We start from the raw sequence: 15075 nt of genomic DNA on the forward strand, positions 1-15075 counted from the left end.
CAAACAGACTCTACTGGGGAATTTTTTCTATGAAAGGAGAAAGACAAAAAGGAACAGAATAAAAGACAAAAGAAAGAGATGACTCTCTAATGAGGAAACTATAAAATAAAAACCTATCAAATGCGGATACCAACTCTAATGGTCATGCCATGCACATATGGCCTATCCTCCGTCGTTAATCGCCTTTCACAACTTTCGTCTGGTGATTTCCATCTGATTCTCAATCTTTATTCGACTTGTAGTGCCCGAAGGGTTTTCACTGTCAAGCCTCTCTCATTTTGGTTTTTCTCTCAGCTTTCATCGCCTTATGGTGCCCGTGAAGATTTTCACCGATAAGACTCTCTCATTTGTATCACTTTCCAGCTGGTGATTGGGGTGTTACCGCTAGACTCTCTCATATTTTTTCTTTCTGCTGGGATCATAGTCTTTTCTGCTGTAGATCAGAGTGTTCTCCGGTAAGACTCTCTCATATGTCTAACTTGGCATTTTTTGAAGACTGATCAGAAGGTCTTTCTTTGGACTGTAATGTAGGATTTTGGATAGGCTAAAAAAGGGGTTTTTAAAAGCTCAAAACAAATCGATTTGGGTTCAAAATTTACAACCTTCGGAACCGGATTTCTTTACATCAAGCACAACTTCTTCCCCAGTTTCTTGCTTGGGGATTTTTATTTTTGTTACACTATGTTACACTATGCACACTATGCACACTATGACCGAGCCGTGAAGCACCTACGTATCCTCTTTGAGGAATCAGGTCAAACGTAGTTCCCAATTCCTCTTTTTTCCTTCTTTTTTTTTCATTTACCTATTATTTTCTTTTCTTTTCTTTCTTTTTCTCATTTCTCCTTTCTCTTTTGTCGTTTTGTTGTTTCTGTTGTTTTCTTTTCCTTTTTCTTTTTTTTTCTTCTTTTTTTTCTTTTTCTTTTTCTTTATCTTCCATGCTTGTGTTTTCTAATCTTTGCTACTGATTCCGAACGAGGGGTATGAAAGAAAATAAATAAGTCTCAAAAGGGGTAACGAAGGATAATTAGGTAGCAGAACAAAATGCCTTCGTCATTCCAGTCTTCAAAACATGCCAAGTGCAAACAACACAATTAAACAAAGATTGGTAGCCTCTTCTGATGGTGCTGGACTTGACAATTATATTCACACATTTTCTTTTTCATTTGTCATCTCTAAAGCACCGTTGGGCAACACTCTCACACTCACTATCATGAACGACCCTCATGTCAATTTGGCGAATCTTGCCTTTAATGGTTTTCTTTATGTTTTACTTGCCCCAGTTCCACATGACTCGAGCTCCGAATAATCTCAAACCGTCCTTATTTCCTTTAAATGTTTCGATAACCTCTCAATGGTTTTATGATTAACTTTTAAGATTAGGCTCAAACTGTGTGCGCATGTCATGTCACTAGAATCGGCGTTGAACAAAATGATAAAAGAACTAAACAAAAAGATGACTGGAAATAATAAAAGACCGGCTTTCACATTAGACTAACGGTGAAATGGTTTGAATAACAAAACAAACAAAACCAGACCAGAATAAAATCCCAAAACAAACCTGGACAAAACTAAACAAACCGCTATGACAAAAATGGAAAGATAAGAAAGTTTGACACAAGACAATATCCGGATTACAACCCTAAGAATAATCCGGACAACAGAAATGACAAAAAAATAAGCCACCAAAAGCTTCTCTCTTGCTAACCAAGGAACGGAGCGTCCTCCCACTTTATCAAACCTGGCATCTTAGCCACTGAGCTTCGCATCAATATTGCCAAGACCATTACCAACTTCAATATCATCAACCTCAGTCAACAAGTTCCCAATAGGATTCGAGTGCTCCCTGTCATCAGGCCTCATCCCCACACAGTGTGCATCATGATGTGCAGGTAAAGGATTCTGCGTGATAGTCTGGATGTCATTGTCTTGGATTACAATCAGGTTTTCCTGGATCTTGTGTTTCCGGCTTACCACAAACCAACCACCTTAACTTATTTTGCAATTCAAAACAAAACAGGTTAGAATGGACTCAGTCGGTCATCATTATTAACAACATCTTTTTCCTTTTTTTTCTTTTTTTCATTTTTCTTTCTTTTTTTCGATTTTTTTTTCATTTTTTTTTTCTCTATTTTTTTTGTGTGTGGTCGAATCTTATGGAGATTTCCTACGTATCATGACCCCGCATGAATCAGACCTTGCGTAGTTCGGACTAAATGAAAGGTAACAACAATGAAATATTTTTTATTTTTTTGGAATTCTCAATTTTCATAATAAAACAACCTGGGTTTCAAAGGTTTAAAGATGACCTACAAACTCGAAAATCAACCAACCCACATATTCTAATCAAAAGATTTACAGACTCAAAAACAAACGGCTAGCTTCCTTTCCATATTTGGCAAATGCAACCAAACGGTTATTTTTTGCCAACGTGGCCCCTTCCAAATTTCACATGAATTTTGAGGCCGTGGAGGATTATTTTATGACAGTACAAACTGGTACGTTCTTTTACGAAAATAGCCTTTCGAAAACTAAAAGATACTCTAAGGCTATCTCGACAAGAACGGTTTAATAAATCTCCGAAGCTGGAATGGCTTATTTTGACTAAAAATCTAAGCGGTATTTACTTGACCACTGACTCTCTTTTTTTTTCAAATTAAAATAAAAAGGCCAGGTTTTGCAAAGACGGCATTTCAGCACCTCGGCGGCGAAGACTTTAAGGCTGTGTGGGTCAATTGGCCAAAATCTAAAAAAATGACCCAAAGGTGGCTGTTTATGCAAAGTCAGACTTCCAGCGCCTCTTTCGGGAACATTCGGCTATTTTTGCCAAAAAACAGCATCACCCGACTTATTTATGACTTTTCTTTTCAAAATAGAAGACCCAATATTGTAGACACGGCCTTTTAGCGTCTCGGGGATGAAGATTTTAAGGCTGTGTGGGTCAAACGGCCGAAAACTAAAAAATGACCTAAGGTGGCCGTTTATGCAAAGTCAGCCTCCGGCGTCCCTTTCGGGAACATTCGGCTATATTTGACAAAAAGCGGCATCACCCGGCTTATTTATGACAAAAATTAAAATTGACACATTTTTTGGCTATTTTAGCAAAAGGGGAGGTTGGACCCGATTAGGGCTGCCTACGTATCTCACATCCGGTGAGAATCAAACCAGCGTAGTTCGCCCATAAAACAAACTTCTTTTGAAAATAAGACTCTTTTTCATTGGCAAATAAGACTATTTTTCATAACTAAAACCCTTTTTTTTCTTTTTCTCAAAACTTCGGCAGAGTTTCGACAGTATTTGGGTATTGGTTTTTTCCAAAACAATCAATTAACTCTTCAACTGCTATTTTTCTCTTTCTCTCTTTTTTTTTTTTGTTTAAATTTCTAACATTCCCGAGATTCAGAAGCCGGTCAACATGCAAGCCCGAGCAAATAAATGCACAGAAAACAAATAGGATGCATCAGGATGGTCTTTTCATTTCAGGTTGCTAGCCCTAGACGGACCCAACCCCTGTGTTGAGTCCCCTAAGTCAACATGCACATGATGCAGATAAGCATTCGTACTAGGGATCCGGCATGAAGTTGAGTTATTCTAGGTTCAAAACCTGGGGGTTTGTTCTAGACTGTGTACTCGAGCGGACAACTCGAGTCGAGGAGGGGGCTACGTACCAGGGACCCGCGGGATCGTCCGGCTTTGAAACTTGTCCGGACTCTTTCTTATTTCAGGTATGACACTAACAGAATAGGGAGTCTCGACCAACAAGCTCCTCCCCAGAGGTAAGAAGAGAAGGATTTCGGCACAGTTTATATATAGTTCAGATAATATCAAAGTGGTAAAAGCATCATTTAGCACATTAGGCCCAAACAGGTAACAAAATCAGATAAAGCCAAATATAACAATTTATCTAAGCTCGAATTTTGAACCCTGAACCAGAGATTCTAGGTTCGGATCCCCAGTAGAGTCGTCAGAGCTGTCACACCTCCTTTTTTACCTACACCCCGCAAAGGGGCGTAGAAGGAGTTTTTCCAATTAAAGGACAATCGAAACGGGATTTATTTATTTATTTCAGAGTCGCCACTTGGGAGATTTATGATGTCCCAAGTCACCGGTTGAATCCCGAATCGAGGAAAATATTGACTCTGTTTAACAGTCTGCGCACCAGAAATCTGGATAAGGAATTCTGTTAACCGGGGAGAAGGTGTTAGGCATTCCCGAGTTCCGTGGTTCTAGCACGGTCGCTCAACTGTCATATTCGGCTTGATTATCTGATTTAATACATGTTGAACCTATGTGCGAATTTTAACTTTTAACCGCTTTTATCATTATTATTATTTTTATCGAGAATTGCAACATCGTGGAAATACATCTCGAACCACGTCACATCAATGCACCCGTGGTTGTTGGCACATTTCAACTCTGTTGAGATTTGGATTTGGGTCACATAAATGTGCACCCGAGTTTAAGAAAAATCAATTATTAAAGGCGCGCCTAAAGCGACTAGCGTATCATTATTTTTGGGTGAGGCCGTGACATTTTGCTAAAACGGCCTATCCGAAGTTCAATTAATTATTAACCATTTATTGAGGGCCCCGTAGCTTGCATTTTATTTGGCGAGGCTCGTCTCATTTATTTTTAAAGGGCAATCCTAACGTGCTTACATTTCTATTAAGTTTGTTTCTAAAATAAAGGGAAGAATCCTAGTTAATAATACTTCTTAACTCATGTTGCAATTAACCTTAACTAATTATCCACAATCATTCAAATATCCAATTATCAACTAAAAATGCAAGTCCAGAATCAATTTCAAACTTATTTCCTTTAACAGAATTAATCAACAAACTATTCTAGGCTAATTAGTGATAAGCAGATCCAACAATCAAATTATACCTCCAGTTTTAAACTAACCCACAATTACCATTACTAAGCAAAAAACAATATGACTCCAGGATTATACTGCCAATTATTAGGACGAGTGAGGACTGTGAATCACAAGATCGCTTTATGTTTTGAATAACTTCTGATTTTTAAAACTTAACTACACTAAATGAAATTAAATTACCACATGTCTTAACAAACTATCGGATGTCCCGAGCAGTCCATGAGTTCAACAGTCCAAACCAATCTAAATCGTTGTAAAACAATTTTAATTATAGTCCAAACTGCTACAATCAATTATGATAAAATACGGCAAGAACTAAAGCTTTCAATGAAGTTATATTTCCATTTTTTTTCATTTCATTCCAACTGGACAGCTACATGGTTTGAGATTCAGGACATGTACCTGGAAATGGCAGTACAAGAAGAAGAGAAGGAGGAGTCAGCAACAGTAATAACACAGCAACGCAACAGCAACCCAACAGCAGCAATTCGAACCAGATTCAAGGCTCAGAAAAATTTGAAGAAAACCAAACAAGCTCGATAGAACAGCCCCAAAAGTTTGTGAAAGACTAAACATCAACAACCAACATTACCACAAACAGACTAAACAAGCGTGTATTAAACCCAAAACTAAACTCGTAGACTACTCTGTTTTTGTTTTCTCTTTTTAAACTCTCCAACGCTCTCTTAAGATTTTCAGAAAAATGTTCAACCCCTCTTCAGATTTCCAGAATGTCTTCCTCTCCCCCAAAAAAATCCTCCTCTAACTTGTGTCAAAATGACTCTTATTTATAGCAAGACCCTTGTCTTGAACCACTAACCCGAAATATTCTTCCCCCTCCCCCCACACTTGCATGCTTTGTTCCCCACTATATTAAACAACTACATTATTCCCCACTAACTTATGTCTTGTCCCCCACTATATTAAACAATTACATTATTCCCCACTAACTTATGTCTTGTCCCCCCTATATTAAATAATTATATCAACCCCCACTAACTTATATTTTGTCCCCCACTATATTAAACAATTATATCAACCCCCTCCCCCCCACTACCTCATGTCTTGTCACCCACCATGTACTATTTTAATATTATTAATGCCTAGTGGACAGAGTACTCCTATTAAATAATTGTTCAAATTTTCAATTCCAAAAATACCCCTCCGACCTTACTGAAATTACCATTTTACCCCTGAAAATACTGCAATTTACCAATCTACCCCCATCAGCTATAACCAATTCCTAAACAAATTCAAACAACAAATTCAAACTAAATGATGGACAACAAAGAAACAATTGGAATTATTTTAACTGAACAATATTTTTTAACAACAAACTTACTTTCAGATTCAACAACAATAACAAATTGATCATAACAAACAAGTAGATTCAAATCACTAAACTCAAAAATCAATTGAACTTCAAATTAAATCTAACAACATTATAACAAGGATGAAATGATTCAAACTAAAATGAACACTCGACATTAAATCACTTGACGAACAACTAACAAACTTCAAACAAAAAATGAACACAAATTATCTCTAATACAAACAAAGGTCTAGGTTTGAATTCAAACCAAACCATTGGCACACAAACACAAGAAGAAAAGGAATAGAAGATGAATTCGCTGAACGAAAACTAAGAGATAAGAGAATGGAAACCTACTAGTTTGAAGCCCGGATTCGAACGGTACCTTGACGCGCTAGTTGAATGGAGTTAGAAGCAGAACGATGGGGGTCACTGGTTGGTCGTTTGGAGGTTGACGACGAGGAGATGAAGCAGTGGGGGATGGTTCGTTTGTTTGCCAAGAAGAAGAACGAAGCAGCAGCAGCAGCAACGCTGCCCAACTGGTGGCGGGCGATGGAGGCGGTGATGCTCTTTTGGACGTGACGATCGAGCAGTGGTCGTTCATGGCTGGAGGTGAAGGACAACTGTGAAAGCTGCGGGCTGTTGGTGGTCGCCACTGGTCGACGAGAAAGGCAGCCATGGGAGCTCGAGCTCGATGACGAAGACGAAGAAGAAAGCAGCCTGCTTGGCTTTTGTTTGGAGCTATTGTGCTGTTGGTGGTCGCCGGCGGAGAGGTGATGAAGAAGATGAAGCAGCAGCAGTGGTCGACGTCGTTCATGGTGGTTAGTTTCACGACGGAAAATGAAGACGAAGCAGCGACAGCACTGGTCGTGAGGAGGAGGCTTGTGGACTGGAGGGTGGTCGACGTTCATGGATGCTTGCTTGGCGGAGCAGCTGGTCGTGAGGTGGAAGGGAAGTAGCGAGGGAAGCCATGGGAGTGTTGAAGGGGGTGTTTGGGGAAGATGGTGCAGCAAAGGGGGGCGGATGGTTTTGTTTTTAGGGTTTTGTTTTGTGAAAAATGAAAGATAGGGAGATAAGGGTGTTGGGTCTTTGGGGTTATGGACTGGGTCGACCCAGGTCAAAATGGACCGGGTCGTAGGGAAAGGTTGGGTATCTTTGTGCCTGTGTTTTAAATTTGAAGAAGAGGCTCAATCCGATTTTCGTCTATTTTTTGTTCTCTTTTCTTTTACTTATTGATAAAACTAAAATGTATGAAATTAAATTATAAAAACCAAAATTATCTTAAAATACTAATTAACTTCTAATAATAATTATCACCCAAAATTAAACATCAATAAAATAAAATCACACAATTTGGACATTAAATGCTAAAAATACAAAAGATGCCTATTGTTGTAATTTTTATTCTTGTAAAATAAACTTAATTAGTCATAATTGCAAACCTAAATCCTAAATGCAAATGCGAAATATTTTTGTATTTTTTTTTATTAATTTAGCAAATAAACATGCACAGACAAATGCAAACAATACAAGAAAAATAACACAAAATTCACAACAATTGCAAACAATCAAAAAATTCTTTTATTTTTGGAATTTTTTGGGAGTAATTCTCATATAGGGCAAAAATCACATGCTTACAACCACTACTTCTGAAATAGCAAGGTAGATGAATAGTTTTTCCTCATCTTTTGGTTTGGCTAGCAATGGTGGATTTGACAAATATTCTTTTAAATTTTTGAGCACTTGTTGACATTCTTCAGACCATTCAAATTGATTTTGCTTTTTTATAGCTAAAAAGAATTTAAAGCATTTTTCTGACGACTTAGAAATAAACCTCCCCAAAGCTGCTATTCTTCCTGTCAACCTCTGTACTTATTTTTTGCTCGTAAGTATATCCGAAATTTCTTCAATAGCCTTAATCTATGCGGGATTTACTTCAATGCCACGGTTAAAAATAAGGAATCCCAAGAACTTACTTGATGACACACCAAATGCACATTTCTTAAGATTTAACTTCATGTTAAATTTGCGAAGAATCTAAAATGTATCTGACAGATGTTGAATATGATCCCCTGCTTGTTTTGATTTGACCAGCATATCATCAATATACACCTCCATGGTTTTTTCTAGATATTCTTGAAATATTTTGGTCACTAGCCTCTGGTACGTGGCCCCAACATTCTTTAGACCGAATAGCATAACTTTATAGCAGTAAGTCCCCCTGTCTGTAATAAAGGAAGTTTTATCCATTTTGATCTGATTATACCCTGAATAGGCATCTAAAAACTTAATAATTCATGTCCTGCAGTAGCATCAATTAGTTGATCTATGTGCGGTAATGGAAAAGAATCTTTAGGGGCAAGCTTTATTTAGATCGGTATAGTCTACACAAACTCGCCACTTACCATTCTTTTTGGGCACTACTACAGTATTAGCCAACCAATCTGGATACTTTGCCTCGCTGATAGACCTGATTTTTAAAAGCTTTGGTACCTCATCCTGGATCACCTGATTCTTGAAGGAACCTTGCTTCCTTTTCTTTTGTTTGACAGGTAGGTATGTTGGATCTTCATTCAGTTTGTAGGTCATTACCTCCGATGGTATACCTGTGATATCTGAATGCGACCAAGCAAAACAATCTCCGTTAGCTTTTAAAAATTCAATTAACTTACGTTTCATCTCTGGGCTGAGGTTGGTTCCAATGTAGACTTTTCTGTCCGGCCAATGTACAAATAATACCACAACTTCTAGTTCCTCGATTGTTGTTTTGATGTTTTCATTTTCTTCTGGTTCTTGAATAAGGCCTCGAGTCTACATCTGGTTGCCTGTCTACAGTTGAGGCTTGTGTTGCTGCATCCTCAACTAAATTCTATAATTGCTATTTTTCATCGCTTTTTGCGCTAGAGTCTGCCACGGAGTTAATGCTTCGAGAAGCCTGTTGGTCACCATGTATTTTCCGTATTCCCCATTGTGAAAGAAACTTGATAACTTGATGTAGGGTAGATGGAACAGCATCCATTTCGTGAATCCATGGTCTGCCGAGAATCATATTGTAAGCCATATCCATTTCTATCACTTGAAATTTGGTGTCTTTGACTACTTCTTCTGCAAATGTGGTGAGTATTATTTCTCCTTTTGTTACGACGCTCGAGTTGTCAAAACCAGACAAAGTTCGTGCCTTGGGTATCAACTCTCATTCACCACTCTCAACAGAATGATATTCACAGAACTACCTGGACCAATCAAAACTCGTTTTACATTAGTGTCATGTACAAGTAAAGATATTACCAATGCATCATTGTGTGGGGTCAGCACGCCATCTGCATCATCAAATGTTATATTGTCTTCTTCCAAGACTTGACGGACTCGCTTCCCATGGGTGACTGTGATTTTTGACACCTTATTTGCTGTCGTGTATGTTACGCCATTGATCTCCTCTCCTCCAGTTATGACGTTAACTGTTCTTTTTGGTGATGGAGGTTTCGGCGGTTCTTGCCTATTCTTCATATATGCCTGCTTTCCCTTTTCACTAAACAATTCTATTAAGTACCCTTGCTTTAATAGATATTCAACTTCACCTTTTAATAATCTGCAATCTGCCGTTTTGTGACCGTGATCGTTATGAAACAACAACAACAACAATAACAACAACAACAACCCAATATAATCCCACAAGTGGGGTCTGGGGAGGGTAATATGTACGCAGACCTTACCCCTACCCCAAAGGGTAGAGAGGCTGTTTCCTGGAGACCCTCGGCTCAAAAAGCAACAGGAGCCGATATATTAGTACCATAAAAATGCATAATAAAATAACAGCAATACAAGAGATATGAAATACAGAATACGAATTATGAAAAAGATGGCTGGTATAGTAAAACTAGCAGGTAAAGCCCTGCATCAATAGACGACCAATGACATTCTTAGTCTAACTCCTAACTGGCTAGTCTCACTCTATTGTGCTGTAGAAATATTCACAACTCTCCCCTAACCTACAAACTTAATACTCGACCTCCATAATTCCCTGTCAAGGGCCATGTCCTCAGTAATCCTAAGTCGCGCCATGTCCTGTCTGATCACCTCTCCCCAATACTTCTTAGGTCGTCCTCTACCTCTCCGCGTGCCCACTACAGCCAGTCGCTCACACCTCCTCACCGGTGCATCAGTGCTCCTCCTCTGAATGTGCCCGAACCATCTGAGTCTTACTTCCCGCATCTTGTCCTCCATGGGGGCCACACCCACCTTCTCTCGAATATCTTCATTCCTAATCTTATCCATCCTTGTATGCCCGCACATCCACCTCAACATCCTCATCTCTGCTACTTTCATCTTCTGGATGTGTGAGTTCTTTACCGGCCAACATTCAGTTCCATATAACATGGCAGGCCTAACCACTGCTCTATAAAACTTACCTTTTAGTAACGGTGGCACTTTCTTGTCACACAAGACTCCCGACGCTAACCTCCACTTCATCCACCCCACCCCTATACGGTGTGTGACATCCTCGTCAATCTCCCCGATCCCCTGAATAACCGATCCAAGGTACTTGAAACTACCCCTCTTGGGAATGACTTGAGAGTCAAGCCTCACTTCAACTCCCGCTTCCGTCGGCTCAACTCCAAATTTGCACTCGAGGTATTCCGTCTTCGTCCTGCTCAACTTGAAACCTTTAGACTCAAGAGCATGTCTCCAAATCTCTAGCCTCTCGTTGACGCCGCCTCGTGTCTCGTCAATTAGAATAATGTCATCAGCAAATAGCATGCACCATGGCACCTCCCCTTGAATATGATGAGTCAGTGCATCCATCACCAGGGCAAATAGGAATGGGCTGAGCGCAGACCCTTGGTGCAACCCCGTAATAACTGGAAAATGTTCAGAGTCGCCTCCTACTGTCCTAACCCGAGTCTTAGCTCCATCATACATGTCTTTAATCACCCTAATATAGTCAATCGGGACCCCTTTATCCTCTAAGCAGCTCCATAAGACCTCCCTAGGAACCCTATCGTACGCTTTCTCCAGATCAATAAACACCATGTGAAGATCCTTCTTCCTATCCCTGTACTGTTCCACCATCCTCCTAATAAGGTGGATAGCTTCTGTGGTAGATCGCCCCGGCATGAACCCGAACTGGTTGTCTGAAATAGACACCGTCCTTCGCACTCTCATTTCTACCACTCTCTCCCAAACTTTCATGGTATGACTTAGTAATTTGATGCCCCTATAGTTGTTACAGCTCTGGACATCACCTTTGTTCTTATACAACGGGACCATTGTACTCCACCTCCACTCTTCAGGCATCCTATTAGTCTTGAATATAACACTAAACAATGCAGTAAGCCATTCCAAGCCTGCTCTACCCACACACCTCCACAGTTCAACCGGAATTTCGTCTGGCCCGGTAGCTCTGCCCCTTCTCATCTTACGCATTGCCTCCATGACTTCATCGATCTCAATGTCCCTACAATTACTTAATTCATGGTGACTGTCGGCATTCCTCGATTCCCCAAGTCTAATATCTTGATCTCCTTCTTCACTTAGAAGTTTATGAAAGTAGGTTTGCCACCTCCTCTTAATCTGGTCATCTCCCATCAAAACTTTGTCGTCGTCATCTTTTATGCACCTCACCTGGTCTAGATCTCGAGTTATCCTCTCTCTCGCCTTAGCGAGTCGGAATAACTTCTTCTCCCCGCCTTTGTTCCTTAGTTCCTCATACAGACGAGCAAAAGCTGTCGTCTTAGCCTCCGTCACTGCCATCTTTGCCTCCTTCCTAGCTACCTTATACCTTTGACTGTTCTCTCTCTTCTCCTCCTCGTCAGTGCTCCCTACTAACCGCAGGTAAGCCGCCTTATTTGCTTCCACTTTACCTTGGACAACTGCATTCCACCACCAATCTCCTTTGTGGCCACTATTGTGGCCCGTAGATATCCCTAACACCTCTCTCGCCGCCTTTCTTATACAGTTCGCCGTCGTATACCACATTGTGTTTGCGTCCCCACTACTTCTCCAAGCTCTCATTGACGATAACCTTCCTTCCAACTCCTTAGCTTTATCCTTAGTTAAGGCGCCCCACCTAATCCTGAGGCGTCCTTGTACTGACCTCTTCTTCCTCCTTATCCTAATACAAATGTCCATCACCAAAAGCCTATGCTGCGTTGAGAGGGTCTCACCTGGGATAACCTTGCAGTCCTCGCACAACCTTCTGTCGCATCTCCTGAGGAGGAGATAGTCAATCTGAGTCTTCGCCACCGAACTTTGGTAAGTAACCAAATGTTCATCCCGCTTCGTAAAACTCGAGTTCGCAATGACTAGATCGAAAGCCTTGGCAAAGTCCAACAGCGCAATGCCCCCTCCGTTCCGCTCTCCGAAACCAAAGCCGCCATGCACCTCAGTGTACCCACCTGCAGATGACCCAATATGACCATTGAAATCTCCTCCTATGAATAACCTCTCAGAAGGCGGTATACTACGAACAATCTCATCCAACCCCTCCCAAAAGCGCCTCTTAATATCCTCATCCAAGCCTGCTTGCGGTGCGTACGCGCTAACGACATTTAAAGTACCCTCACCTACCACCAACTTAATAGTCATTAGTCTATCATTCACCCGCCTGACCTCTACCACGGACTCTCTAAGATGGCTATCTACCAGGATACCTACTCCATTCTTACCCCTCAGGACACCAGAGTACCACAACTTATACCCATCCATGTTTTTCGCCCTCGATCCGACCCACCTAGTCTCCTGGACACACGCTATATTAATCTTCCTCTTCTGCAGGATTTTCGCCAACTCTATGGATTTACTCGTTAGTGAACCTATGTTCCATGACCCGATTCTCAACCTATAGGCTCCTTTGCCCCCTCTACCTCCCCTGCTACCCGACCCACCCCCTAACCCCAGCCCCACACTCTGCCCCACCCGAGGACATGCCCTTATTCTATCATCCCAGACTGCAGCCACTACACCTACAACAATCTAGAGAAGACTCGTTAGTGCACAACGTATGCAAATCAAACTAGAAGGAAACAAGTGGTAACTAGTATCCTAGTTGAAAGGTTTAACTATTGCGAAGTAAAGTAACAGTAATTTAGCTAACACCAAAAGGGAAACAGTAAAACAGGAGGTACCAACTCCCGATAACAAAACCTGTGGCTGATTTGTTGTACTCGCACCAAAATTCGCACCAAAATTCGGGATTCCTCCTATTTGGGTTCAATATCATTTCTTTTGGACACCTTACCTTATCCCCCATGCTTCTTAGAACAACCACCAACTCAGATGTGCTTACGTTAAAACTGTAACCACCAATTTTTTCTTTTGAACCTTTGTCGTCGTCTTGCATGTCTCTCATGTTTCAGTCTTTCCGAACCTTGACGACAAACCTGATTCTCTATCCCTTGATCTAGGATCATACCTTGGGTTTTCCTATTTTGAACGCGATCCCTTCTTTCTGGACCCATATAAGGTTCCTACCTGTTTTTACCGGACCTTTTTTGAGTTTCTGCCCACTTTGAACTTACTTTTTCATCTTTCCGAAACTGAGTGATGGTATCTTCTTCTATCCGCAGCTTTGCGTTGTATCTATTGTAAACATCATTCCAAGTTGTTGCAGGAAATTATCGTAAGCTTTCTTTGATTCTCCTCGTGGCTTCTGAGCTTTTTTCATTTAGATTACTGGCAAAGGCCATAGCCGCCCAGTTATCAGGTACACGTGGCAACATCATCCTTTCACGCTGGAATCTGTCTACGAATTTCCTGAGCATCTCCATATCTCCTTGTGTTATTTTGAAAATGTCCTCCATTCTTTTTTTAACTTTTTGAGCTCCCGAGTGTACTTTGATAAATGAATCTGCAAGCTCAACAAAAGAATCAATAGAATTTTCAGGTAAAAGAGAATACCATGTCAACGCTCCCTTCGTGAGTGTTTCTCCAAATTTTTTAACCAACACTAATTCAATTTCTTGCTTGGTCAAATCGTTTCCCTTTACACCAGTTGTAAATGCAGTTACGTGATCCTGTGGATCAGTTGTTTCATCGTACTTTAGAATATAAGGCATCTTGAATTTCTTTGGAATCGGTAAAGGAGCGGCACTTGGCTTCTAAGGTTGTTGAGAGTATTTTTCCATATCTATCCCCTTGATTACGGGCGATACTCCAGGTATTTTCTCTATGCGATCGTTCTGCTCCTTGAGCTGTTTCTGCAAAGTTAGTACTCCCTCCTTTCCAATTTATGTGAACATGTTTGACTGGACACGGAGTTTAAGAAAAAAATGAAGACTTTTGGAATTTGCGGTCCTAAACAAGTCCAAATGGGGCCCAGAGTATTTGTGTGGTTATAAAAGCTTCTCATTAAGGGTAGAATTGTAACTTTAAGCTAAATTGTTATCAAATTTAGAAATGGTTCATTCTTTTTGGAACGGACCAAAAAGGAAACAGATTCACATAAACTGGAACAGAGGGAGTACTAAACTTTGTAAATCAGAATTAATTGGGTTACCTGACCCTCCATCACGAGATTCGCTAGGAGTTCCCCTGTTGCTTGAGTTAACGAGTCCCGAGCGAGGATTTTCTACGGTCGTGTTGTTGTTTGGAGGTGGTGTTGCTAGTACATTCGGCAACCTGCTAACAAAAGCCTGAAGAGCATTGCTAACCTGTTGAGCGATTAATTGTTTCAATGTTTCATCAATAGTTTGATCATTCTCATGTTGCTGATTCATATTTGATTCAGATCCGTCGGGAGTCCCTTCTCGAGATTGTCGAGGAGAGTTTTGTTGTGATGGGGCTGGAGTTCCATCACCTTGTTGATTCAACTGATGTTGCTGATTTTCTTGGTGCTGTGAATTTTGTTAGTTGTTGTCGTTGACGTTCGACATGATTGTTTTGATAA

General features: G+C 40.5%; 1 protein-coding gene across 1 annotated transcript; it reads right to left on the reverse strand.

Annotated features, from left to right (window-relative positions):
- Positions 1–8228: 8228 nt before the first annotated feature.
- LOC138885308 (uncharacterized) lies at positions 8229–9258 on the reverse strand. The gene is made up of 3 exons (XM_070166244.1): positions 9138–9258; positions 8597–8806; positions 8229–8458 (listed from the first exon to the last, which is right to left on the reverse strand). The coding sequence occupies exons 1-3, from the start codon at positions 9256–9258 to the stop codon at positions 8229–8231; spliced, it is 561 nt and encodes a 186-aa protein (XP_070022345.1).
- Between the last annotated feature and the right edge of the window lie 5817 nt (positions 9259–15075).

Source organism: Nicotiana sylvestris, chromosome 2 (genome assembly GCF_000393655.2).
Source record: "Nicotiana sylvestris chromosome 2, ASM39365v2, whole genome shotgun sequence".
Taxonomy (NCBI): Eukaryota; Viridiplantae; Streptophyta; class Magnoliopsida; order Solanales; family Solanaceae; genus Nicotiana; species Nicotiana sylvestris.

Coding starts and splice junctions, on each gene's coding strand:
- LOC138885308 (XM_070166244.1), bottom strand. CDS start 9,258: ATGGATATGGCTTACAATATGATTCTCGGCAGACCATGGATTCACGAA. Junction 8,807..9,137: donor GGGAATACGGAAAATACATG/GTGACCAACAGG, acceptor GGTCGCATTCAG/ATATCACAGGTATACCATCG. Junction 8,459..8,596: donor AGTAGTGCCCAAAAAGAATG/GTAAGTGGCGAG, acceptor ATGCCTATTCAG/GGTATAATCAGATCAAAATG.